The sequence below is a fragment of the Mesocricetus auratus genome, unplaced genomic scaffold (assembly GCF_017639785.1).
Source record: "Mesocricetus auratus isolate SY011 unplaced genomic scaffold, BCM_Maur_2.0 Super-Scaffold_100044, whole genome shotgun sequence".
Taxonomy (NCBI): Eukaryota; Metazoa; Chordata; class Mammalia; order Rodentia; family Cricetidae; genus Mesocricetus; species Mesocricetus auratus.
The window spans coordinates 1,148,166-1,175,719 of record NW_024429221.1 but is presented as its reverse complement, the minus strand read 5'-3'; the positions used below and the strand labels follow the sequence as shown (position 1 = coordinate 1,175,719).

The following is a 27,554-nucleotide window of genomic DNA, read 5'->3' as shown; positions in this document are numbered from 1 at the left end:
AACTCGACCCTCTCAGGAAGCATCTCCTACAGTGATGGCATCTCCACAGCTGTAGTGACTGCACCAGCACCACCAGGGGCACACTGGCCTGTGGACATTGTCAGTAGCAAGTCATCTTGGGAAGCAAGGGCCCAAAGACTTACAAATGATTACTGGACAAGGCAAGGTTGTTCAGGAGCCCAGCATCCGACTCAAAGTGGCATCAAAGGCCAACCTGGTCTAAAGAGTGAGTTCCAGGACAGCCAGAGCTACACAGAGAAACCCTGTCTCAAAAAACCAACCACCCTGCCGGGCGTTGGTGGCACACGCCTTTAATCCCAGCACTTGGGAGGCAGAGGCAGGCGGATCTCTGTGAGTTCCAGACCAGCCTGGTCTACAGAGTGAGTTCCAGGACAGCCTCCAAAGCCACAGAGAAACCCTGTCTCGGAAAAAAAAAAAAAAAAACCAACCACCCAACAAAATCACCGGACAGAGGTAGGGGTTTAGTACCTGCCAAGCTGCTAATGTTCCTTGCTTTTTCCAGTGCTGCCTACATTACTGAAAGTAAGCAGGGAAAGGCCACTCAGTAACGAACCCGACATCACAACACCATGAAATGTGCCTCTTGGCTGTCTATCTGAGGAGTAGCCTGCTTATACAGCCCAGTAACAGGCATTTGTTTCGCTAATGACAAGTCTGTGTGTGTGTGTGTGTGTGTGTGTGTTGGGGGAGGAGTAAGCTTCCCCGTTTCGCTAATGACAAGTCTGTGTGTGTGTGTGTTGGGGGAGGGGTAAACTTCCCCGTTTGAAAAATATCTAATCAATAATTCACCAAGGGAGCCGCGTGTCTCAATAACCAATTAACAAATTAATCAAATCAAAAGCCGGGCGTTGGTGGCGCACGCCTTTAATCCCAGCACTCGGGAGGCAGAGGCTTTAATCCCAGCACACGGGAGGCAGAGGCAGGCGGATCTCCTCTGTGAGTTCGAGGCCAGCCTGGTCTACAGAGTGAGTTCCAGGACAGCCTCCAAAGCAATACAGAGAAACCCTGTCTCGAAAAAAAAACCAAACCAAAACAAAACAAAAACAAATTAATCAAGTCAATAGGAAAGGAAAGAAGCCATTTCAAAAGCCAAGCAACCAATTAACTTCCAACTAAGAAACCTGCAGGGCCCCGTGTCTTAAGCCCGGCCCAACCGGCCTTCCCGGCAGCAGCGGCGTCTCCGACAACCGGAAGCTCCCCGGCTCCCCCGGTGCAGCACACCGGAAGTGTCCGGGCGGCTGGCCCTCCACGCCTGCTCCTACTGTTCCGCGAGACGCGGCGCGGAGCGTTGTAGGGGAGGTGTTGAAGGGCCGGCTTCCGTCTCGGCGGCGGCGGCGGCGGGCGGCTTTCGCGTTGTCTCTCCCGCGCCTGCTCGTCCGTCTCCGCGTCCTGGCCGTGAGGTCCGCAGGCCGCTTGCCAGCATGTCGGGCGTGCGAGCCGTGCGCATCAGCATTGAGTCGGCCTGCGAGAAGCAGGTGCAGGAGGTGGGCCTCGATGGCACCGAGACGTACCTGCAGCCGCTGTCGATGTCCCAGAACCTGGCGCGCCTGGCGCAGCGCATCGACTTCAGCCAGGGCTCGGGCTCCGAGGAGGAGGAGGCGGCGGGGCCCGACGGCGACGCGCAGGACTGGGCTGGCGCCGCGGCCGAGCAGGACGACGAGGAGGGTGAGGGTCTGTCCCCGGGGGTGAAGTGCGTCCGGTGGGGAAGCGCTGGGGGGGTCTGGGCCTGTCACTTTGCTTCCCCTGTCACTTTGCTTCCCTGCTTGGGGGTGCCGAGCAGCAGCTGACGCTGTGTAGACGTGTGTTGACTACCCGGGGGTAAGGCCGAGGGACTCGGGTCGTGTACAAAACTCAGACAGGAATTTGGGGACGCAATTCTCCTTATTATCCGAGGATTATTTTGTTTGTTTTTTGTTTTTCTTCGAGGCAGGGCTTCTCTGTATTGTTTTGGAGCCTGTCCTGGAACTCACTAGGTAGACCAGGCTGGTCTCGAACTCACAGAGATCCGCCTGCCTCTGCCTCCCGAGTGCTGGGATTAAAGGCATTCGCCACCAACGCCCGGCAGGATTTTTATTTTTTAACCACAGTTCTTGATGTAGCGATGCGACGGGATCGGTTTAAGTGGGTGGGGATGTTCCTGTAGAGTGCCGTAATATAGGCTTGTTGTATTCCTCGCACTCGCCAGGCAGAGGCAGAGGCAGTCAGATCTCTAAATGGTCAGACACCGTCTCAATAAGTTAAAAAAAAATAGCTTTTCATAAACTTTGTAGGAAATTAAAATATTGTTATTATCCTGTGTCAGGAAGGTATAGATCAGCTCAGCAGTTGTGTATCTCGTTTGATCCACTAAATCCCCCTCACTTACGGAAGAACGATACAGCACAAGGATGTATTGACCTGTCTGTTAAGTAGGAGTGCTTAAATGTGACGTTCCTCCAGGTTTCCAGATGTCCTTTGGCAGCAGGTCTCAGGGTTACAAACCCCTTGGTCATATACCAGATTCATACATTACGAACATAACAGCATCGAAATTACAGTTACAAAATAGCAGCAAAGTGATTTTATGGATGGCGATCGATGAGGAACTGTATTAAAGGTTGCAACATTGGGAAGGTTAAGAACCACTGCTCTACTGTGTGTGGAAGAATGAGTGGGTCCTATATGCTAGTGTGAGGTGTCTCTCGGTCATAGCAAATGAAGGAAAGGGTAAGTAACAGAAGAATGGGAACGTATGTGTGTAAATTAGCAGAAAAACCATTGGAAGGGTTTACCCCAACTATTAATAATGGTTATGTCTCAGAAGGGAGAAGAATCGGGCCTGGCAATAAAGGAAAACGTTGACTTTCACCCCCCTGGTGCTTTTAGCTTCTTTGAGCTTGAATTCTGTAGCGTGAGCATGTATTAAAAATTAATTAAAAGGAAAATATGCTCTTACAGCCAGTAGCAATGCTGATGTTGTAGGCCATTTGTTTTTTGCAATTTAGAAATCCAATACAGTTATTCAAGTTCTGATGCTGGAAGGAAGCAGGTTGTCTTAAAAACTTGTGTAGGGCTGGAGGTATATAGTTCAGTGCTCATCTGACATGAATGAAGCCTAGGTTAAAAAAGATGTTTGGATGCCTGCCTAAGATACAATGGCAGATTTGCCCTGTGGAAATTAGACTGCATTTGTTTTGTCATAGAGGGAATGCTGTGTTAAATGTTAGCAGTTCAAGATAGGGTGGTGAGGAGATGGAAGGGACAGTCTGGAAGAAAACTCACTTCTCCTTTTCATATTTAAAAAATTCCTTTAATCCCAGCACTAGGGAGGCAGAGGCAGGCCCGGCCGTCGAGGCCAGCCTAGTCTACAAGAGCTAGTTCCAGGACAGCCTCCAAAACCACAGAGAAGCCCTGTCTTGAAAAATATATATATTTACATTCATTTTATTTGCTTTGCTGTGGAGGTGTCAGATCCCCTGGAACTGGAGTTGCAGACAGTTGTGTGAGCTGCCATGTGGGTGCTGGGACTTGAACCCAGGTCGTCTGGAAGAGCAGCCGGTGCTCTTAATTGACGAGCCATCTCTCCAGCCCCTCTTCCTATACTTTTAAATCTCTAAATGTGCCTTCTTTCATTCACTGTAATCAGTACACATGTGTTTTGTTTTTCCGTTCTGTTTTTCAGCGTTGGTAAAATTCCAACCTTCTCTGTGGCCTTGGGACTCAGTGAGGAACAATTTGCGAAGTGCCCTCACGGAGATGTGTGTGCTCTATGATGTCCTCAGCATTGTCAGGGACAAAAAGTTCATGACTCTGGACCCCGTCTCTCAGGATGCGCTTCCTCCTAAACAGGTGCGTGTGGCCTCTAGCCAGACAGCTTCTCTTTAAATCTCAGGACCGACGTGTGCATTTCGCTCCCTTTTATTTTCTTTCTCGTCTCGCTCTTTCTCTTTCTTGGTTTTTTGAGGCAGGGTTTCTCTGTCTAGCTTTTGGAGTCTGTCCTGGAACTCGATTTGTAGACCAGGCTAGCCTGGAACTCACACAAATGGCCTGCCTCTGCCTCCCGAGTCCTGGGATTAAAGGCATGTGTCACCACCATCCAGTTCCTTTTATTTTCTTGAAAAACTAAATCCACAAGCTAAAGAGTTGACTCAATGATTAAGAGCACATATTGTTCCAGGTAACCAGACTTCAGTTCTTAGCACCCCATGAGGCAGCCCCAGCTCCAGGAGCTCTGCCACCCCCTGACCTCTCCGTATGCAGACACACACGCTCCCACAATAAAGTAACATTATTTTTAAGAAAGAATTAAGTCCAGGTGAAGACGAAGGACTGTATGCTTCACAGGTGAGGAGCATCTTTGAATCTGGCTCCTTTAAGTAGAAACAGAGTGATGTGTGCTCTCTCCTGTCCAAGTACCAGCCAGCCTGACCCGCCTGACTCACCTTAGCTAAGTGGTGAGGTCAGTTGAGGTTGGGGTATTCAGAGCAGTATGGTCGTAGAAGACTGTGACCTTTCTATGAAATGTATGTGTGCTTTTTTGATAATGCTCCTACGGTCAGAAACTGAGCACTTATTAGACTTGTCATCTGAAATGTTGCTTCTCAATAAAACACACGCTTGGTCATTGTGGTGCACACAATCTCAGGTCAGTTTTCAACGTCCTCAGTCGGTGAGTGTAGCTAGTATAGTGCCGTGTGACTGACGCCAGCCACGATTTCGTGTTTTTGCAAGCGGCAGCTGCTTGGTCATATGCTGGTTATTGTAAGCTGAGCACTGATGTGTGCCACGCAGGTGGTGGTTTCTGTGCGTAGGTTATATCTAAGCAGGGATTTGATATGTAGTATGAAGGTGAGTGCCACAGAGCGTATGAACTGGGTAGGAGCCAGAGGATGGCGAATGAGGACAGGACTGAGCCTTAGTTTCTAGGCCGCTGTGGTGGCTTTGACTTAAGATCTTTTTTGCCCAAGAAACGCCTTACTTCTGGTTTAAGAAAGGTTTTGCAAGGGAAAAGTTTTGTGTTTTTCAAATTCTTAGTGTATGTCACTTCACCAACTCATTTTCTCCCCCATTTACTCATTTTATTTCTGAGTACTCTTTGTGTGTATAAGCGGAAGGCTGAGGAGGACAGACGTTACTTTGGGAGTCTTCCTCAACTGCTCTCTGAATTACTATATTTTTTGAGTGAGTTTCTCTTACTGAATGTAAAATTTACTGGTTGGCTAGATTGAGTGGCCAGCAAGCCTCTAGAATTGTCCTCCCTCCCTGGGACTGGGGTTACAGGGGCACGTAGCTGTGCTAGGGTTTATGTGGGTGTTGGGGCTGGACTCAGCAGGCCTTCCTGCTGGCATGGCAAGGTCTTTGCTGCCATCCTTCTTCCTGTCTGGTTTTGTTGGTTTGTTTTAGTTAATATATATATATTAACTAAATCTGTGGTTTTAAAGTTATCTATGATAACTTGTAACTCCAGATGTGGATAGAAATATTCTGGATTGTTTTTGGTAGAGTCCTCAGACCCTGCAGCTGATCTCTAAGAAGAAGTCCCTTGCGGGAGCAGCTCAGATCCTCCTGAAGGGGGCAGAAAGACTGACCAAGTCAGTGGCCGAGAACCAGGAAAACAAGCTCCAGCGAGACTTCAACTCTGAGCTCCTGAGGCTGCGGCAGCACTGGAAGCTGAGGAAGGTTGGAGATAAGATCCTGGGCGACCTGAGCTACAGAAGTGCGGGTACAGACATGTGACCATAGAGACCGCCTCGTGTGAGCCAAAGGGGCGAACCCCTCCTGCTGGGACCATTTCTCAGCTTCCTGGTGCACGGCGCTGTTCATCTCTTTACCCATAAGCCAAAGCACTCTTGGCGGGGCCTGGTGTCAGACACCTGGAGGCCTAACACTTGAAGGCTGAGGTGACAGGCTCAAGAGCTCAAGGCCAACTTTGCCTACCCGGGACTCTAAATTAAAAACCCCACACAGACTAGTCTCACTACAGTCCTATAGTAAGCAACCTGCCGTCAGTTTGAAAACCTTTTAGATGCGTTCAGGAGGGAGTTGGAAGGCGGGATGTTTGCAGTTCAGAGCTCAATGGGCGATGGCCGGGCACTCCTGCTGGGACGCTGGAGAACAGCAGTGGGAATGTGCCAGACCCCTTGTGCCCGTGTCAGGCCGTTGTTAAAGCACACGGGTCAGGGCCGTGTCCCAGCCCCCGTGTGAACTCCCCCAAAACAATTAGGGCAGATACTTAGTTTCTCTTTGGGGTGGTCCTTTGAGACTGGAAGAATTTAGGTACATTCTTTAACCACAAGAAGATCTGAACGTCTTCCCTTGCTAGACACCACTGGACCTGAGCGTCCACTCACAATGTAGCAGTTACTTAGACTTCCTGCCTCACAGAGCTGCTTCATGTTAATGTACAGGAACTAGTACTGTAAGCACTGTTGCTCTGCCTTTCTGATGCTGAATTCAGATCTGAGGCATGAACTCATAGAGGCATGGCCATTTTGTCAAAGCCCCTGGAGGCTCGTGGAGGTCAGGTGATAGTGGGGCCTTTAAGACGGGCACAAGTGTGGCACCACCATGCTTGCTAAGTGTTACTTTGTTGTTGTTTGCTTTGTTTGTTTTGACACGTGATCATTGTGTCCTCTGGCTGGCCTAGAATTTACTGTGCCGGCCAGACCGGCTTCAAACTGTAGATTTATCTGCCTCTGCCTCTCTGCTGTTTTTTTGGTTTGGCTCACCAGACCCTCCTGTCACACGCCTATTTCCAGTGGAAAGGATTCGTGCTTCAGTGGTGCGGGTGTGACGTGTTATGTTTGACAGCTTGTGTTAAGTTAATGTGCTGTGTTAATTATTTTAATCTTACACCCAATTAGGCTCTCTCTTTCCCCATCATGGCACCTTTGAAGTGATTAAGAATACAGACATTGATTTGGATAAAAAGATACCAGAAGATTACTGTCCTCTGGATGTCCAGATTCCCAGTGATTTGGAGGGATCTGCATACATCAAGGTACTGATTAGAGTCTTTTTCAAGTAATTTCTTACCAATTACTCTGAAGCAGCTTTGCTAATGCTTTTCATGTTGTCTAGGTTTCTATTCAAAAACAGGCTCCAGACATTGGTGATCTTGGCACAGTCAACCTCTTTAAGAGACCATTGCCCAAATCCAAACCAGGTATGTCATCATGTCTAACCGTCAGTAAGCCGGACATAAAGAGAGAGGACACGAGACCTTTGGTGTGAGAAGAATAGGAAGCAGAGCCTTAAAAGCAGTGTTGGTGGCCACTGGGATGTCTTAGAGGGGAGGGGTGCTCAGAAAGACACCCGGAGCACTGATGTGGGTTTCTCAAAGACCTGTCAGCTGTTTTGGCTTTTTGAGTTAATCTTTGACTTATAATCCTTCTGCCTCGGCCTCCTATGTGCTGGAATTACAGGCATGAAGTGCCATGCTTGCTTCTGAAAGTGTGCTTCTTACAATTTGCAAATAAGCTGCTAGTGAGTGGCTGTGTGCTTTTGTAGACTGAACTATATTAGTTGTCTCTGTGTAAAAGAAGTGAGGTTTTTCAACCCATCCAAGGCTCGGGGAAGATCATGAAAGTGGAGCCAGGGTGGGGAAGAGCACTGAACGGCGTCTTATGGGTAGGACAGAGCCATTGCACGTGTGCTCTCTGGCTATGGTTACCCACTGCAGACCTGTACAAGACTGGGCCCTCACCATTTCACCGTTGATGGTGGAGGGGCTCATGAGGCCCCACCCCCTTACTGAGGGACTATACGCAGCTAATGGTTTCTAGGCAGGGTGTGTTATTTTCCTCAGTGGGGTAGTGCTGGGGTCCCTGCAGGCTCTACAGCCAGCAGCAAAAAGATCCAGGTGAGGTGAGTATGAAACTTGGTTCATCTTGTCTTAGTCGGCCATCACTGGCTCAGATTTCTAGAGTCTGTCACTGGGTTGTTTATTTTTTTTGTTTTTTTATTTTTATTTTTATTTTTTTTTTTTGGTTTTTCGAGACGGGGTTTCTCTGTGGCTTTGGAGCCTGTCCTGGAACTCGCTTGGTAGTCCAGGCTGGTCTCGAACTCACAGAGATCCGCCTGCCTCTGCCTCCCGAGTGCTGGGATTAAAGGCGTGTGCCACCAACGCCCGGCTCCACTGGGTTGTTTATTTTTGCCGTGTTGAAGCACAGAGTAATTTCGGAGAAAAAGTTTTCTGATAATATTTAACTCTTTCTTCTGAGTACAACAAAGCTTAAGACATGTTCACACCGAAACTCTTTACAGAGTACTTCTGACTTCTTCCATAAAGATGGGTTCTGTAGACGCAGAAACCGTGCTCAAGATAAAGGTCTAGGGAGAATGGCTGAGGTGAACACAATAGTGTGTGGGTGTTGGAACTGGCCTGGCCCAAGCCACTTAGGCTGCTGTAAAGTACAAGTGACATCCTCACAAGGATGAGTTTATGGACTAAGAACAACGCTCAAGATAAGAGGGAAAGGGTCTGGGATAAACAAAACGTAATTCTGGGGGATGCTGGCTCTACAGGCAGCAAAGGGTCACAGGCTGTGAAAGGACGTCCTTACCCAACATTCAGGGAGGAAGGCAGGCAAACATGTCCTTCCTTTGAAGAGACAAGCCTGCGTGTTTGCTTCTCCTGGCTTCTCCAGAGCTTATCTGTGTGCACAGGAACCACGTTTCCTCAGAGCGTAGCCACGATCTGTTGTCTGTATTCCTGTAAGTAACCTCATGCTCAGTAGTCTTCAGTCTCTTTCCTCTAAATCATCTCATCTCATGCTCACAACATACACACGCGCACGCACGCACATGCACAGGAGAGGACGGGGTAAGAGAGACAGTGGTGAAAATGAAGCAAGCTTGTTTGTGCCTGTCCAATTGTCGAAATAATTTCAAGGGAGATACCGTGTTCGAGAAAAGACTATACTGGAATTGTGAACCTTTGACTATGACGTCAGGTCATTATTTGTGCTACTGTGTACACAATATGGCTGGACAGTGGAATTACACATGCCTTCTGTCTTTCAGGCTCCCCACATTGGCAGACGAAATTGGAAGCAGCACAGAATGTTCTTCTTTGTAAAGAGATTTTTGCACAACTTTCTCGGGAAGCTGTTCAGATTAAGTCTCAGATTCCTCACATTGTGGTGAAAAACCAGATCATCTCTCAGCCATTCCCAAGTAAGAGCAGCCAGCCTTTGTGGCCCGTGAGGAGAACTGTATGGTGTGGACGCTGTGAGGAGAACTGTATGGTGTGGACGCTGTGAGGAGAACTGTATGGTGTGGACACTGTGAGGAGAACTGTATGGTGTGGACACTGTGAGGAGAACTGTATGGTGTGGACACTGTGAGGAGAACTGTATGGTGTGGTGCTGTGAGGAGAACTGTATGGTGTGGACACTGTGAGGAGAACTGTATGGTGTGGACACTGTGAGGAGAACTGTATGGTGTGGTGCTGTGAGGAGAACTGTATGGTGTGGTGCTGTGAGGAGAACTGTATGGTGTGGACACTGTGAGGAGAACTGTATGGTGTGGTGCTGTGAGGAGAACTGTATGGTGTGGACACTGTGAGGAGAACTGTATGGTGTGGACACTGTGAGGAGAACTGTATGGTGTGGTGCTGTGAGGAGAACTGTATGGTGTGGTGCTGTGAGGAGAACTGTATGGTGTGGACACTGTGAGGAGAACTGTATGGTGTGGACACTGTGAGGAGAACTGTATGGTGTGGACACTGTGAGGAGAACTGTATGGTGTGGTGCTGTGAGGAGAACTGTATGGTGTGGACGCTGTGAGGAGAACTGTATGGTGTGGACGCTGTGAGGAGAACTTTATGGTGTGGGCGCTGTGAGGAGAACTGTATGGTGTGGTGCTGTGAGGAGAACTGTATGGTGTGGTGCTGTGAGGAGAACTGTATGGTGTGGACACTGTGAGGAGAACTGTATGGTGTGGACGCTGTGAGAAGAACTGTATGGTGTGGTGCTGTGAGGAGAACTTTATGGTGTGGACACTGTGAGGAGAACTGTATGGTGTGGACATTGTGAGGAGAACTGTATGGTGTGGTGCTGTGAGGAGAACTGTATGGTGTGGACGATGTGAGGAGAACTTTATGGTGTGGACGCTGTGAGGAGAACTGTATGGTGTGGACGCTGTGAGGAGAACTGTATGGTGTGGACACTGTGAGGAGAACTGTATGGTGTGGACACTGTGAGGAGAACTGTATGATGTGGTGCTGTGAGGAGAACTGTATGGTGTGGACACTGTGAGGAGAACTGTATGGTGTGGACACTGTGAGGAGAACTGTATGGTGTGGTGCTGTGAGGAGAACTGTATGGTGTGGACACTGTGAGGAGAACTGTATGGTGTGGACACTGTGAGGAGAACTGTATGGTGTGGACGATGTGAGGAGAACTTTATGGTGTGGACGCTGTGAGGAGAACTGTATGGTGTGGACACTGTGAGGAGAACTGTATGGTGTGGACACTGTGAGGAGAACTGTATGGTGTGGACACTGTGAGGAGAACTGTATGGTGTGGACACTGTGAGGAGAACTGTATGGTGTGGACACTGTGAGGAGAACTGTATGGTGTGGACACTGTGAGGAGAACTGTATGGTGTGGACACTGAGGAGAACTGTATGGTGTGGTGCTGTGAGGAGAACTGTATGGTGTGGTGCTGTGAGGAGAACTGTATGGTGTGGACACTGTGAGGAGAACTGTATGGTGTGGACACTGTGAGGAGAACTGTATGGTGTGGTGCTGTGAGGAGAACTGTATGGTGTGGACACTGTGAGGAGAACTGTATGGTGTGGACACTGTGAGGAGAACTGTATGGTGTGGACACTGTGAGGAGAACTGTATGGTGTGGTGCTGTGAGGAGAACTGTATGGTGTGGACGCTGTGAGGAGAACTGTATGGTGTGGACACTGTGAGGAGAACTGTATGTTGTGGACACTGTGAGGAGAACTGTATGGTGTGGTGCTGTGAGGAGAACTGTATGGTGTGGACGCTGTGAGGAGAACTGTATGGTGTGGACGCTGTGAGGAGAACTGTATGGTGTGGACACTGTGAGGAGAACTGTATGGTGTGTGTGGTGCTGTGAGGAGAACTGTATGGTGTGGACACTGTGAGGAGAACTGTATGGTGTGGTGCTGTGAGGAGAACTGTATGGTGTGGACACTGTGAGGAGAACTGTATGGTGTGGACACTGTGAGGAGAACTGTATGGTGTGGTGCTGTGAGGAGAACTGTATGGTGTGGACACTGTGAGGAGAACTGTATGGTGTGGACACTGTGAAGAGAACTGTATGGTGTGGACACTGTGAGGAGAACTGTATGGTGTGGACACTGTGAGGAGAACTGTATGGTGTGGACACTGTGAGGAGAACTGTATGGTGTGGACGCTGTGAGGAGAACTGTATGGTGTGGACACTGTGAGGAGAACTGTATGGTGTGGTGCTGTGAGGAGAACTGTATGGTGTGGTGCTGTGAGGAGAACTGTATGGTGTGGACACTGTGAGGAGAACTGTATGGTGTGGACACTGTGAGGAGAACTGTATGGTGTGGACACTGTGAGGAGAACTGTATGGTGTGGTGCTGTGAGGAGAACTGTATGGTGTGGTGCTGTGAGGAGAACTGTATGGTGTGGACACTGTGAGGAGAACTGTATGGTGTGGTGCTGTGAGGAGAACTGTATGGTGTGGACACTGTGAGGAGAACTGTATGGTGTGGTGCTGTGAGGAGAACTGTATGGTGTGGACACTGTGAGGAGAACTGTATGGTGTGGACACTGTGAGGAGAACTGTATGGTGTGGACACTGTGAGGAGAACTGTATGGTGTGGTGCTGTGAGGAGAACTGTATGGTGTGGACACTGTGAGGAGAACTGTATGGTGTGGACACTGTGAGGAGAACTGTATGGTGTGGTGCTGTGAGGAGAACTGTATGGTGTGGACACTGTGAGGAGAACTGTATGGTGTGGACACTGTGAGGAGAACTGTATGGTGTGGTGCTGTGAGGAGAACTGTATGGTGTGGACACTGTGAGGAGAACTGTATGGTGTGGACACTGTGAGGAGAACTGTATGGTGTGGTGCTGTGAGGAGAACTGTATGGTGTGGACACTGTGAGGAGAACTGTATGGTGTGGACACTGTGAGGAGAACTGTATGGTGTGGACACTGTGAGGAGAACTGTATGATGTGGTGCTGTGAGGAGAACTGTATGGTGTGGACACTGTGAGGAGAACTGTATGGTGTGGACACTGTGAGGAGAACTGTATGGTGTGGACACTGTGAGGAGAACTGTATGGTGTGGACACTGTGAGGAGAACTGTATGGTGTGGACACTGTGAGGAGAACTGTATGATGTGGTGCTGTGAGGAGAACTGTATGGTGTGGACACTGTGAGGAGAACTGTATGGTGTGGACACTGTGAGGAGAACTGTATGGTGTGGTGCTGTGAGGAGAACTGTATGGTGTGGTGCTGTGAGACCGGCTGGAGGACGAGGCTGTGCTGTGTCATGGTTACTAAAGCTGTGGGCAGTGGCGCTGCCCATCCTGTTGTGGGTCCTGGGGGTGGCATCGTGGGCCTTCACAGTACGTTAAGAACGTGTGGCTTCAGACAGCAGCAGCTACCAGGTAGCATTTTCTTTCAAGGATACTGCCTTCTCTCTCTCTCTCTCTCTGTCTCTCTCTCTCTCTCTCTCTCTCTCTCTCTCTCTCTCTCTCTCTCTCTCTCTCGCTCTCTCTCTCTCTCGCTCTCTAGCTCTCTTTGTTTTTTCGAGACAGGGTTTCTCTGTGGCTTTGGAGGCTGTCCTGGAACTAACTCTTGTAGTCCAGCCCGGCCTCGAACTCACAGAGATCCGCCTGCCTCTGCCTCCCGAGTGCTGGGATTAAAGGCGTGGGCCACCACCGCCCGGTGGATACTGCCTTTTCTAAATGAGGTACCAATTTAAAAGCACTTTGAATGTTCCTAATTTGTAGAGATGAGACTTTTGTTCAGAAGCAGTTAGCCTTAACTTAGAAATCTGTTGTCTCTAAGCAGTGCACTTGGTTGAGGCTATGATTTTCAACCTGTGAGTCTCCACCATTTTGGGTTTCATATCAGGTATTTATGTTATATCTCACAACAGTAGCAAAATTAAAGTTATGAAATAATTTTGTGGTTGGGGTCAGCACAACATGAGGAACTGTATTAAAGGGTCATAGCATCAGGAAGGCTGAGAAGCACTGGTTTAGGGTTAGACACGAACGGTTTTTTCCTGTTTCTTTGGGGACAGGGAAGAGAGCCTGGTAAAGCTAGGTTCTAACTCCATGTTGAAATAGAACTAGAAAAGCTCGTTTTTAAGATTTGTGTTTGTACGCCTGGCGTTGGTGGCGCACACCTTTAATCCCAGCACCAGGGAGGCAGAGGCAGGTGGATCTCTGAGTTCCAGGTCAGCCTGGTCTACAGAGTGAGTTCCAGGACAGCCTCCAAAGTCACAGAGAAACCCTGTCTTGAACCCCCCCCCAAAAAAAACAGATTTTGCGTTTGTAAAAACAGGAGTCATATTCCCTGTCTTCACTACAGCTTGGGGAAGCACCACATTAATTACAGTGTGTGGAGTTGCAGCTGCCCACGCCTGTGGGAGTTTATCACTGGAGGAGATGCTCGCTCACATGAGGCCAGCTGAGGGGACCTTGAGAGTGTGCCTGACTGTCCTTTGTGAGGTTGGTCTCGGCGTCTGTTCTCGGCTTATCTGCAGCTGTCCCGCCCTTCTGTTCACAGACTTGCAGTTGTCCATTTCCCTGTGCCACTCCTCAAATGACAAGAAGTCCCAGAAGTCTGCCACGGAGAAGCCGGGTCCAGAGGATCACCTCTATGTCCTGGAGCACAGCTTGCACCTGCTGATCAGAGAGGTAACAAGTCAGGCGCAGCTCTGCGATGGGAGCAGAGTGAGCAGTCCTCAGACCTCCCACTGAGTCAGGGACTCGCAGCAGCGGCTGGAAGAGCCTCTGTGTGCCAGGGGTGCAGAGATACCAGCGCACGCCCTTGATCCCAGGGTACCCTGCAGCACTGGGGACACACAGCAAGTTCTGGAGTTGGCATGGGTGGCATGCGCCACTGGACAGAGAAAGGGCGGCTCTGGTGGGGAGGCCCGAGCTGCACAGTAACGTCTTGTGTTGAGAATCTTTATAGATGAGTGTTTCCAGCCTCCCACCCCCAACTCCCAAGGTGGCCAATCCGTTGGTCACAATGGTAATGGTATAAAAGCTTGTGTAGTCAGAGGTTTTTCAGACTGACGATTTCACTCAGGGTCAAGCACTTGCTTAGCGTGAGTAATGCTCTCTGTTCAGTCCCAGGACTACGTGTTTCTAGGGGTTCTGCCAGACAGTCTAGGACAGTTGATTAACTGTTGATCATGAATGAGATGTAATGAGCTTTTAAGATAAAGCTACAGCCCAAAGGAGCCGCCCTCTTTAGAGACTTGAGTCGTGCCCATGGCCACCCAGTGCCTTTATCTCGGTATAAAGATGATAATTTTGGGGCAGGGTCTATATATGCAGTCCTGGCTCACCTGTACCAACCTATGTAGACCAGGCTGGCATCTTCCCCAAGTACTGACATAAAAGCATTGCTGCTACGCCCGGGAGGATTACCTTTTATTTATTACTTTATTTCTAAAAGTTTGAGGCAAGGTTTGATTAAACATTTTTGTCATGTTTATTACTAGGTGCTGGCTATTAAAGTGGCTTTTTTTGTCAGTTTCATAAACAGACCTTGAGTTCCATTGTGATGCCTCACCCGGCAAGTGCTCCTTTTGGCCACAAGAGAATGAGACTTTCAGGTCCTCAAGCTTTCGATAAAAATGAAATCAATTCAATACAGTCCACAGAAGGACTCCTAGAAAAAATAATTAAACAAGCCAAGCATATTTTTCTGAGGAGCAGGTAAGAATGAAGAAAGTTACTGCTTTTCTGTGACAGAGTCCTTTTCCTGTTCTCTTTAATGTGTGTGAAGTTCTTTCCCCCTGGGAGACGGCAGCACAGAGTAAGATTACGATGACAGACTGGGTCACTCCAGTGTGGGGCAGACCCTGCCACTAGCTGCATGCTCCGTTCCGAGCACCCTGAACCCGTGCCAGCAGCTGGCTGATAGTCAGCCAGGAATACATCTTTTCTCCTGGCTGTATGTTTGTTCGGCAGTCCGTTCTTGAGGCCCTTATTCTCACATGTTGATTTAGTTGTTACTGGGGCAAATAGCATTAAAGCTGTCTTCACTGATGAGCTGGTTGAGGCTTTGATAATTTAGTCAGTTTGCTCAAGGCTACCCAGCTAAAGGTACCAGCCAGGGTGTCAGCCCAAGATTGTGTTAACCCAACCATGCCTTGTCTTTTTCTGCTCAAGAAGGGTTTCACTATGTAGCCCTGGCCTTGAACTGACAGATAGATGCACCTGCCTCTGCAGCATTAAAGGTGTGCACTGCCACACCCAGCTTTGTTTTCCATCTTCATGCACAGTGTTTGCAGGATAGCTGGGTGTGGTGAGAGGGAGTGCATCTTGCTGGTGTTAAGGATGCCCTCTCTTTGGCTACTCTAGCTGGTGGGGAGGTCTGTTTTCTACTTGATGGTCTTGCCCTGAAAGTTCTCAAGCATTGTTTTAGTAGGTGATATTGCTGATGCATATCTTGATTTTCAGAATCTTCTTACCATTTGTCATGTGATGCCATCTTGGGGTGCAGGAACAGGTTTATTTTCTCTGTTGACCAAAATATTAAATGGCAGGAGGGCTGGAGAGATGTCTCAGTGGTTAAGAGCACTGGCTGCTATTCCAGAGGGCCCGGGTTCATTTACGGCCCCCACGTGGCAGCTCACAGCTGCCTGTAACTCCAGTTCCAGGGAATCCTGCACCTTCACACAGACAAACATATAGGCAAAACACCAACGCACATGAATTGTAAATAAATCAGTTTCGTTTGTCTTTTTAATAGGTTAAATAACAGGAAAGAAGTATTAGCAGAAATCTTGAAGGTTCCCAGCAGAGCCACCTGGTGGTACCTGGGAACCAGGGTTCCCTGTCAAGACTAGAGCAAACAGTCTACTCGTGTTTAAAAGGGAAACCCTGGGGAAGGAAAGCTATAGGTCTCCCTGCTGCCTGGCAGGAGGCGGAGAGGAGAGAAGGAACACAGGTGTGCAGTGAGCCCTTTGAGCTTTAGCAAGGATCAGGGAAGTTCAAGGCGCTGTTCAGGAGCCAAAAGCACACAAGCTCCTGCTGGCACCAGAGAAAAGAGACAACAAAGAAACGGTTGGTTCTCTGCTCAGCCTGAAAAAGATGGATAGACCTAGGTAAGCCTCGGACTTAGTAGTGGCCCTGGGAACGGTACCAGGGTGAAGAAGTTGTGGAAAAGAAAAGCACACGTTATCTTTTTTTTTTTTTTTTTTTTTTTTTTTTTTGGTTTTTCGAGACAGGGTTTCTCTGTGGCTTTGGAGGCTGTCCTGGAACTAGCTCTTGTAGACCAGGCTGGCCTCGAACTCACAGAGATCCGCCTGCCTCTGCCTCCCGAGTGCTGGGATTAAAGGCGTGTGCCACCAACACCCGGCTTTTTTTTTAAAAGATTTATTTATTATGACTATAACACCCTGCCCTGCCTCCATGTATGTCTGCACCCCAGAAGAGGGCACCAGATCTCATTATGGATGGCTGTGAGCCACCATGTGGTTGCTGGGAATTGAACTCAGGACCTCTGGAAGAGCAGTCGGTGCTCTTAACCTCTGAGCCATCTCTCCAGTCCCAAGCACACGGTATCTTAAGTAAACCTGCTTCACTTCCTAGGGGTGATGGGCTAGGTCCTGACCTGCCCCTGAGCTAACCTTGCAGGAGAGACAAGGCCTGTCTTCCATTGGCAGACCCCATGCTTTACAGTGAGTCATTAGGACATTAGCTTATGGTCCCAACACAGCAGAAACCTGGACTCTTCAGCTTTAGTAACCTAAATTAGGAAGATGTTTTACAGTTCTGTGATGCAGTGGGTGGAAGGTGGGGTCCAGGGTGGAGATGGGTGTCAGGTGTAGTTTAATTACTGTCGTGTCCCTTAGTGTCCCCGGCCCTTCATTTACTCCTGGTTCACTGTGGGCGTACATAAAAGCCTGGTCCTGGGATAAACTAAGTAACTGTGCAGATACGTCTTAGAAACATTACAGTGTTGTGATAGAAGTACTGCTTTCCTTTGCGGATTTCAGTGGTAAATGGTATTGATATGAATGTATTGTTGTTAGTCTTACATTTTCTCCTTGACCATAAAGTCAGGTATTCCTTGAAATGCGTGAGGCGCACAGAGAGAGCCATTACTGATCTCAAACAGTAAGAAGTTTCAGAAGTAGGAAAGCGTTAAAGTGCTGCCCCGCACCCACCCGTTTGTAGACCTAAGGACGCATGTGAAATGTGTAATGCAGAAAGCACTTTGTGTGTGTGTGTGTGTGTGTGTGTGTGTGTGTGTGTGAGAGAAGCCTTTTCCTTGTCTGCCACTTGGTTTTTCCCCACCAGTCGCCTGCCTGGGCTCTGCCACGTTGTAGTTCCCAAATAACACACAAGACGCTGTTGGCCTTGCTTGTTTCGTACTGACTAGCTCTGACTTAAGTATTTATCCCATAATTGTTAATCTAAGCATTTCTCTTACTGGAGCAAAGTTCCAGACCTCTTACCCCTATGGCGGTTACATCTTGACTCCCTGTGTTTCTCCTACCCAGAGTCCTCCTGGACTCCTAGTCCCACCTATCTTGCTTCCCTATTGGCCAACAGTGCTTTATTGACATATACACAGGACTTCCCCCATCATCTTCTCTTTTCTGTCTAAACAAAAAGAAAGATCTTAACTTTAACATAGTCAAATTATATATAACAGAACAGTTATCAAGCAAGAACACAGTTACAGCATTTTGTCTATCAACATTCAGCAAGATTTAAAGAAAATATCATCCACCAGGTGGTGGTGGCATACGCTTTTAATCCCAGCACTCGGGAGGCAGAGGCAAGCGGATCTCTGTGAGTTCAAGGCCGGGCTGGACCGACAGCCTCCAAAACAATACAGAGAAACCCTGTCTCGTAAAAAAAAAAAAATCATCCATCCCATCCTTGTGAGTCCAAAGTCCTATATGTAGCTTATCTTTTATCATAACTAAGGAAAACTATGATTGTAACTATCTGCCTTCAACTCTATCAAAGACCACAGAAGGATAATATATAGACACTAGGGTTGACAGAGACATCTTGCTGCCTGGGCAGTCACCCGAAGTTCCTCTGTAATGTTGGGGCATCCATCCTCAGCCCATAGGCTGAAAGACTTTTCAGCAAAGCAGGAAATTTTAAACTGTCCATCTGGAATGGCAGTCTGTCATTCAGTTTTCTGTGTCCTGCAGAAAGTCTCGTAGACTCTTCCATGAAGCAGGAACCCTGAAGGACAGTTTGAGTTCAGCAGTCACTTTCCTGTGGGTCCTGCATGTCCAGTTTATACAGCAACAGCCAAATAGTCCAGGCAAGAGCAGTTGATTGCCCAAGTGGCTAATCTTGCCATGTTGAAAGCAAACTCCATAACAAGTTTCTTCGATGCCCATCTTCCTCTCAGATGTAATTGGTGTGCCAGGAGCAGACATTTCTCATTGTCAAGAAAAACCCTAAACCATTTTAAATGCCATTTTCTGAAGGTCTTTGAAAGGTTTGAAGGCTATCTATCTCAAATACATCTCTATATATTTAGAAAACCTAACTACCAAACTATAAGTTCTGACTATGCATTACGTTTTTAAAGATCAGTATAATCACAATACTTAATCAAGAGGAGAAACATATACATCACAAAATTGACCTTGAATTTGTATCAGTAAATGAAAAACCATACCAATACAAAGTACTCATTTCCATACCATAATCCCCTTTTTCCTTTAAAAAGAGATTGGTTGTGATCATTAACCAATTATAAGCAACCCCATTCAAATGAAAACTAAGATTTATAAACAATATGGGGATTTGGACATCGCTCATTTCAAACTGCTTCGTACTGGATGGGGGTGCTGTTCATACCATGGGGATCATGACAAAACTCAGAAACCTGTATAAGTCCTTATTTTCAGGGTCTGTAAGACTGCATCATCTTAGCTGTTTTAGATGTTGAATCACTTGGGCCATTGCTTCCAGGGGTCTTGGTTCATCAAACCACAGAAGCCTGGAAGGAATCCACAGCTTTCCATTTTCTGTGGAAACAGAAATAAAATATCTTTTCCAAAGTAACATATCCCTTATACTTAAATGAAGTCAAGGCATTTTCAGAAGATATAAGTTGAATTAATTCAGCAGCATTTATAATCAAGGGTACTTTAGTAGTTGTTCCTTCCTTAGCAATCAAAAAACTGAAAAACACAATAGCATACAGTATCCAGACTCTCTGTGTATTTTCCATCTTTACGTGGCTTATTTATTTATCTATTATTATTACTCTATTTCTTTTACTTTTATTTATCTGTTTATTTCTCTGAGACAGGGTTTCTCTGTGGAAATCTGCCTGCCTCTGCAGCAAATCCTACCAGCTTGCGCCACCACAGCCGGCTTCTCTATTTATTTACCACTATGTTGTTTCTTTTTCTCTCTCAATCCTATGTATATTTTTAAACACACTGTAAACCTTTAGAGGTTTTTTTCTTCATCCAAGTCTGACTTTACTGTAAATCTTTGTTTTTCTGGCCACGTGTCTTACCTGTTAAAACAGCGGCTGTTTAAACTGCAGTTTTTCCAAGATGGCGGGCGTAAGTGTGACTCCAGCTCACTGTCTCAGTCTATGCTGACATCCAGCAAAAGCTGCCAGCTCAGAGATGTGGTCACTGCCACTTCCAGCTGTACGTACACACCTTTCAATTGTTAGCAGAGCCTCTTAAAAGAACCTTGCTGGTTTGTTTTTGTTTTTGTTTTTACTTATGCTGAGTCAGGAAGACTCCCTTAAGCGAGTCGCATGAGTCTCTGCTTATCTCTAGCAAAACAGAGCCCACCTGAGAAAATGCCACCAAGAACCCATGCTTTTCTCCGTTCTTTTGTTTCTAAATTTTCTTTAAAGCTTTTGTCATTATACGTGGAAATGTATGATCCCACTCCATTGTGTTGGGGAAAAACCAAAGCGGCTGGCAAAAAAAGAGGCTTCACTCAACACCCCCGAGGTCATTACTGGGCTGGTGACATTTTACATCTGTTGGTGTGTGAATGAACATTTTTATTTTTGGAGACAGGATCTCTCTAGTCTATGTAGCCCTGGCTTTCTTAGGCCTTGCATGTAGGCCAAGCTGGCCTTGAACTCACAGCAGAGCTCTTCCTGCTTTTGTCTCCTGAGTTCTGGGGTTAAGGGTGTACAGCACCATGCCCAGCCAATCTTGTTACTGTTTGTTTTGTTTTGCAGTGCTGGAGATCAGCCCTGTGCATGCTGAGCAAGTCCTCTCCACAAGACTGCACCCATAGCCCCAGTAAGACAGGGCTTACTGTAGACAGTAGGCTGAACTCAGTTTGCTTTCCTCCTGCCTCCTCTTCCATAGGCATGCTCGCTCTCTCTCTCTCTCTCTCTCTCTCTCTCTCTCTCTCTCTCTCTCTCTCTCTCTCTCTCTCTCTCTCTCTCTCTCTCTAAAAACAAAAGGACATTTAGAATTGTAAGATTTTAATCCTCAGTGTTAACACATTTTTCCAAGTGCTTCTCAAAGCTATTTTAGTAGTTATGTGACATAGCAGCAGACACATGCTCCATGATTTACCTCCCCAGTTAGTTGCCGGGGTGGTGGGTGTGGCAGGCAAGCCTCTGGCACTGAGATGCATCTAGCGTGTTGACACTGGCTGGGCGGAGCATCCTCACACACCTGCCCGCTGCAGGGATCTTGAAGAAAGGAGGGGAGGGGAGGGGAGGGGAGGAGAGGAGAGGAGAGGAGAGGAGAGGAGGCCAGAGCAGACCATGTACAAATGCCTCTTGGGTGGTCTCCTGTGTTCTGTTGGCCTCAGCTTTCTTCCATTTCTGATAAAGTACGAGGTTCAGACAGACAATGAGATCTAAGACTTGTTGGCCTGGTGGGTGCAGTTACTATATGCTTTGGACTTAGCACTTGTGTAAGGTAAGGAGGATTGCTGCTTTTGTGTCTGGTTTGGCCTCTGAGGTAAACCCCATACTGTTCCTTAGTTTATTTCTGTAAGAGCCAATTTAAATGCTTAGCTTGTTTTTGTAGCCGAAAGGAAGGAAGGCTTTCTTAGGTAACAGCGCTTATCTAAAGCCAGACACAGCTGTGATCTTAGCACTAAGGAGGTGGAGACAAAAAAATGAATCATGAGTTCCAGGCCAAGTTGGGACTACAGGGAGGATAGACTGCTTCAATGCAAGATAAAAAAAAAAAAAACAAAAGCCAGTGCCTGCCAAACGCACTGCAGGGCTGGTAGGGAGAAGATGATAATGTTCTTGACTAGATGCAGTTTTAGATATTTAAGTGTAGCGAGCATTGCTGATTTTCTTGGTGGGTGATGTTTGGATTGTGCTCAAGGCTGTAGTTTGCCTTGATTGTTATTATTAGATAACAAGTCTGGGTGTGTCCCAAATCACTTGTTGCCAGAGATCAGGCACTAACGTCTGTGAGTGGTACATGACAGGTTAGTACTGGGAAGTGTCTTGCCCTGAGGCGATAATCTTTCATGAGCAGGATGAGGTGAACAGTCATAAGGGAGCCAGCCTGTCAGGACGGTGAGGGTGGTGTGAGAGTGTGTTGCCTTGTGTGCAAAGCTGAGACCAGCACAGCAGTGTGTGCAACGGCTCCCAGAAATCAGCTCACTGTCTAGATGCTTCACCCCTCAAATGGTGATACCGTCAAAAGTAGCCAAAACAAAAAAGAAAATCTTTAGGTGTTTGCAAAATTCATGCTTTCATTTATATAGTGATTTTTAATTTTTAAAATTTCCTTTTAAAGAACTGCTGCAACCATTGACAGCTTGGCAAGTCGAATTGAAGATCCCCAGATCCAGGCCCACTGGTCAAACATCAACGACGTTTATGAATCTAGTGTAAAAGTTTTAATCACGTCTCAAGGTTATGAACAAATATGCAAGTAAGTGTCACCAGTAAATCACAGGGGCAACTGCTAAGGTGCTGGTTGTACCCTTTTCTAAGGACTCTATGAAACCGCGGATTTTTATTGGCTAGGTTGTCATGGAGTTCCCATAAATTATATCACCTGTAAAGTGTTTGCAAAAACAAGAGGTAAGGGGCTGCAGAGATGGCTCAGGGGTTTGAAGTGCTCTTCCAGGGGATCCGAGTTCTGTTCCTAGCACCGCTCAGGTAGCTCACAACTGCCTGAACTCTAGCTCCAGGAAATCTTAGATTCTTTTTTGATCTCCAGGGGTGCCTGCACATATGCAGCATACATAGTCTTTTAAAAAACACATAAAATCTCCTGTTTACAGTTTAGGGTTGGGCCATATTCGTAGCCATGCTTAGCCACTTGTAACCTGTGGGCTACAAGTTGAACATGCCTAGGTTTTAAAGTGAAAGTGACCCCGGCATTGAGCAGAAAGCCACCTCCCTGGCTGAGACCCTCCCCAAGCCTGCGTCAGTTCTTGCCTAGCGGCTGTGCAAGTCTAGTGTATCAGCTGTGAGTTTGGCGTCTAAGCCTGCGTAAAGCATTGTCTGCTCGGGTCGGTCTGAGTTCGTAGGTGTCTCCTGACTTGGTGTTGCCCTTGGTTCTGATCCGTTGGTTGATGATTGTACCTCTCAACCAAGTTGACCATTGTGTGTCTGTAAGAGAGGCACAGTCCTTGTCCTGGCATTCTTAGGCAGATGCTTGGGTAAGGTGTGTGGCTCAATGATTGCTTGGTGGAACCCTGGGTTCTTTTCCCAGAATTGGAACAAAAAGAAATGTGTTCTCGGTTTGATGCCCAACACCTTATAAAGCTGGGTGTGGTATTTCATACCTATAATCCCAGAGCTTGGGAGCTGGAGGCAGAAACATTGCAGTGAAGTCAAGGCCATCCTGGGCTTTACAAAACAAGATCCTGTCTTTTTAAACTGCTATAAAAAAGATTCAGGTGCAAGTCCTGTGTTGGTCTGAGCAATTGTATCCTTCCTGCATTGGTCTGAGAGCCCCAACCCTGCCTGTCCATGCCCTGTGAGTGCTTAGATGCTAATTGAAGACCGAGCTAACTGGCCACCGTGAACAAAGCACTGTGACATACAGAGTCACTCCCCTGTGAAGGAGGAGCAGAGGTCTGAGTGCAGTACTGATTTTCAGTGTGCCTGTTTTAATAACGATAACCAGCATAAGATCCAGTACGGAAAGTAGAAGTGTGTGGTTTGAAGTAATGCAGGGGAGTGTGTTTTACATCTGTTCCCTTATTTGGGGCTGTCATGCATGCATGGCATGTGTGTAGAGGTGGAACAGCCTGTGGAAGCTGGTTCTCTCTTGACCTGGGATTGAACTCCGGTCCTTAGGCCTGACTGCAAGAGCCTTTATCCACTTCTTAAGTCAGGGCCAATCCCACTTGGGGATGGAGGGTGCTGCTGTGTGCATGTCCTATGATGGCTCCGGCTAGCCTGCTGTGGAGCAGGTGCTGGAAGTCTGCCTTGAATATCATTCAGAGGAAGCTAAGAAACGACCCCGCTCTCTGCAACATAAAAGTTAGAGCTGGGCGTTGGTGGCACACACCTTTAATCCCAGCACTCAGGAGGCAGAAGCAGGGGGATCTCTGTGAGTTCATGGCCAGCCTGGTCTACAGAGCGAGTGTCAGGACAGGCTCCAAAGCTACACAGAGAAACCCTGTCTCAAAAAACAAACAAGTAAACAAAAGTTTGTTTGGGTTGTCAGAACTGCTGTGGTCTTTGTCCATGTTGTCAACGTGGTGTAAAGATCCTGGGACGGTACAGACTGAGTGTGTGTCTGCAGGTCCATCCAGCTGCAGTTGAACGTCGGTGTTGAGCAGGTGCGTGTCGTGCACAGAGACGGGCGGGTGATCACACTGTCTCATCAGGAGCAGGAGCTGCAGGATTTCCTGTTGTCTCAGGTTTGTTGCACACTGCGCTTTTGGTTGGAGGTTTTGTTCTGTTTCTTCGACATAGGGTCCCCGGCCTCTGCCTCCTGGTGGCTGGGATTGCAGGTGTGCAGCTCATGCCTGGCCACGCTTCAAACCTAATGTCCCTTGTTTGATTAACTGCTTAATGAACAGATTGAGCAAGCCATAGAGGGAGAAACCATTGTTTTCTGCCTGTCACTTATTTCCAGTACACACTTTTGCCTCATCATGTGTCCTGGTTTTATTTGCACTTTTTGTGACGCAGGAAAGGATCAGTTCATTCTGCAGCCGGCAGGGTTTCTGTCTTCCTGGTTGTCATTGGGGAAGTAGATCCTCTTCAGGAGTGGGGAAGTATCAGCCCAAGGAAACCAGGGAGAGGCAGATAGATGCGAACTACAGCAACCATTATCCATAGTCACAGTAACGAGTGCAGTGATTTAGTCTTTGACCCTGGAAAAGCTTGCTCATGTGGAAGGGCAGCATAGAAAGTTCTGCGTTCTAATCCCTGCTCCATGGACTTGTTTTGTGACACTGGAGTGCAAGAACAGCCGTTTGCCTTCTTAGCATTGGGATTATCTAGTAAAGTGATGAACTGTGGCAGAAAAGGGAGGGGTTTTTGTTATTGTTTTAATGCTAATGTAAGATAATGATTACTCACACAAATTAAGAAAAAATATACTGATAATTTCCTCCGGGTACAGTACTCTCATAGGGGATTTGTCTCTTTGATGCCAGGTAATGAGGTCATCTGTGAGGGACATGGCTGATTTAGTCCCTAGCTGGTCCCATCCTAAGTGCACACACAGATGTGTTGAGTGTCTCAGAGAATGGCCTGTCTACACACACACATGTGTTGAGTGTCTCAGAGAATGGCCTGTCTACACACATGGATGTGTTGAGTGTCTCAGAGAATGGCCTGTCTACACACACAGATGTGTTGAGTGTCTAGAGACCAGGGCCTGCGAGTGGACAGGGGCCAGGGAAAGTGGTGGTGCTGCTGCCCTGGTACCGCTCGTCGCTGCCCATACTGCTGGGGCAGAGTGCACCCCACCAGGGTGAGAATGAAGAGCAGGTGGGGTGCTGTTTAAGGGTCAGCTGACCGTAGGAGCAGGAAGGCAGAGTGACAGCCTGAGGTCAGTGGTCTTCTGCCTTGAGGGCTGTCATCCTCTCAGGGACTGTCAGGAGGACAGGGCCTGACCCGCTCTGTGGCTTGCTGTTCTGCTGGCTGCCTTAGATGGCTGCCGTGCCCTGAACCCAGAGAGCATAGTAAGCTAATCGAGTCTGCACTCCTGCTGCCAGTGGACACAGACTACCAGGCAGCTGCAGTTTCTGCAGTGGAGGGTGGGGTCTGCCCTGCTCTCTAGTCATGTCACTCAGGAGAATTCCCCAGATTTGAACCAGAGGTTGAGAACTCCAGCAAACTTAGGATTTCATCAGATCACAAAGGGTGCCTGTTTTCACGTCTTCTCTTTCACAGATGTCACAGCACCAGGTGCACGCCGTTCAGCAGCTTGCCAAGGTCATGGGCTGGCAGGTCCTCAGCTTCAGTAATCATGTGGGGCTCGGACCCATAGAGAGCATTGGCAATGCCTCTGCCATCACGGTGGCCTCGCCAAGTGGTGACTATGCTATCTCAGGTACTTCCTACTGCTCCAAATGGGGGTAACTCTAGCAGTCTGCTTTAATAACTAAATGTGAGCAGAGGCTGTGCTGAGCTAACACGTTACACTGCTGCTAGTTGATGCTATTTGTTACTCAGGACAGGAGTGTGTGTGTGTGTGAGAGAGAGAGAGAGAGAGAGAGAGAGAGAGAGAGAGAGAGAGAGAGAGAGAGCAGAGAGAGAGAGAGAGAGAGACAGAGAGAGAGAGACAGAGACAGAGACAGAGACAGAGACAGAGGGAGGGAGGGAGGGAGAGAGAGAGAGACGGAGAGAGAGATGGAGAGAGAGAGAGGGGGGGTGAGGGAGGGAGGGAGAGAGAGAGAGAATGGAGAGAGGGAGGAAAGAGTGTGTGGGAGAACTTACTAAGCAAGCCTTCTGTTCTTAGAACTAAGATGGTTGATGACTTCAGAAGCCATCTTTTAAATCTCACCTGCATCAGTTAAGACTTCATTAAAGACAAGCTTCTTTATTTTTTGGGGAAACCAGGTCTTGGGTGCAGTTTAGGCTGGTTTCAAACTCTGTAGCTCAGGCTGGTGTTGAGTTTCCTTTGTAGTCCAGGCCAGCCTTGGTCTTCCTGTCTCAGCCATTCAGGACTGAGATTGCAGGCATAGGTCACCACACCTGACACATCTTGTTAATTCAGAGATGTTAAAATCATCTTAGAGTGTGTGTGTGAGTGTATGCAAAAATGTGTCATTTGGAGATCTGACAAGATGGTGTAGCAGGTAAAGACACTCGCCGCCAAGCCTGATGACCTGAGTTTGATCCCAAGGCCCACATGGTTGTCAGAGAGAGCAATTGGAAATTGTCTTCTGACATCCGCACGTGCATACATACGCGTATTCATACATACCCATACGTGCATAAATAAATACATTTAGAGTTTTGGAACTGAAGCACACTGCACTTGAACTTACTGTGTAGCCCACTAACCTTGAACTTACTGTGTAGCCACACTAACCTGGAACTTACTGTGTAGCCCACTAACCTTGAACTTACTGTGTAGCCCACTAACCTTGAACTTACTGTGTAGCCACACTAACCTGGAACTTACTGTGTAGCCACACTAACCTGGAACTTACTGTGTAGCCCACTAACCTTGAACTGATCCTGCAGACTGCGCCTCCCAGGCGCTGGGTTAGGGGTGTGCACCACTGTGGTCTGCTCCGAAACACTTGTTAACAGGGTTGTGGCAGCTGGTGGGTAGGCTCCTGTGCTTGCAGAATGAAGTGTACTGATGTTTGCTTTCCTCAATAGTTCGTAACGGACCTGAGAGTGGCAGCAAGATTATGGTTCAGTTTCCCCGGAACCAGTGCAAAGACCTTCCGAAAAGTGACGTTTTACAGGACAGCAAGTGGAGTCACCTCCGTGGACCATTCAAGGAGGTTCAGTGGAGCAAGATGGAGGGCCGTAATTTCGTTTACAAAATGGAGCTGCTTATGTCTGCACTGAGCCCCTGTCTGTTGTGATTTTCTCCAGAACGAGTTCCAGAAACAGTGACTTGCATGTTTGCAGATCAGTTACAAGCACAAGGGAGAGATGTCTTCCATATAAGTCCTGGCGTTCCAGTCCTTCACAGGAGCCCTGTGTGGAAGCTAGCAGCTGGCATCCTCACTTTATAAACGATGGGTGCTTTGGAGGGGAAACGTTTATGTACAGTTGTAGTATGCAGTATGGGGAGATGTAAAATAATACATTTTTATACAACTACCCTGAAAACATTATTAAATTAAGGGCTTGAATTTGCTTTTTAAAATAAGAAAAAAAATTCCTATCTTTGATGTTAACATAAGCTTTGTTTAAAATCTCTGAGGTTTTTGTGAATTTCTTACAACCATATAAGCTGTATCTCAAATCA

The 27,554-nt window shown here is 47.6% G+C and overlaps 1 protein-coding gene across 1 annotated transcript; it reads left to right on the top strand.

The window, feature by feature from the left end:
• Nucleotides 1-1,318: 1,318 nt before the first annotated feature.
• Med17 (mediator complex subunit 17) lies at nucleotides 1,319-27,554 on the top strand. Its single transcript, XM_040735255.1, has 12 exons — nucleotides 1,319-1,686; nucleotides 3,683-3,849; nucleotides 5,503-5,722; nucleotides 6,864-7,000; nucleotides 7,081-7,165; nucleotides 9,025-9,177; nucleotides 13,757-13,887; nucleotides 14,735-14,919; nucleotides 21,942-22,079; nucleotides 23,910-24,027; nucleotides 25,514-25,673; nucleotides 26,954-27,554. Exons 1-12 carry the CDS (start codon nucleotides 1,443-1,445, stop codon nucleotides 27,163-27,165), a joined length of 1,950 nt encoding a protein of 649 aa, XP_040591189.1. The 5' UTR covers nucleotides 1,319-1,442; the 3' UTR covers nucleotides 27,166-27,554.

Coding starts and splice junctions, on each gene's coding strand:
- Med17 (XM_040735255.1), top strand. CDS start 1,443: ATGTCGGGCGTGCGAGCCGTGCGCATCAGCATTGAGTCGGCCTGCGAG. Junction 13,888..14,734: donor TGCACCTGCTGATCAGAGAG/GTAACAAGTCAG, acceptor TTTTTTTGTCAG/TTTCATAAACAGACCTTGAG. Junction 14,920..21,941: donor CATATTTTTCTGAGGAGCAG/GTAAGAATGAAG, acceptor TTCCTTTTAAAG/AACTGCTGCAACCATTGACA.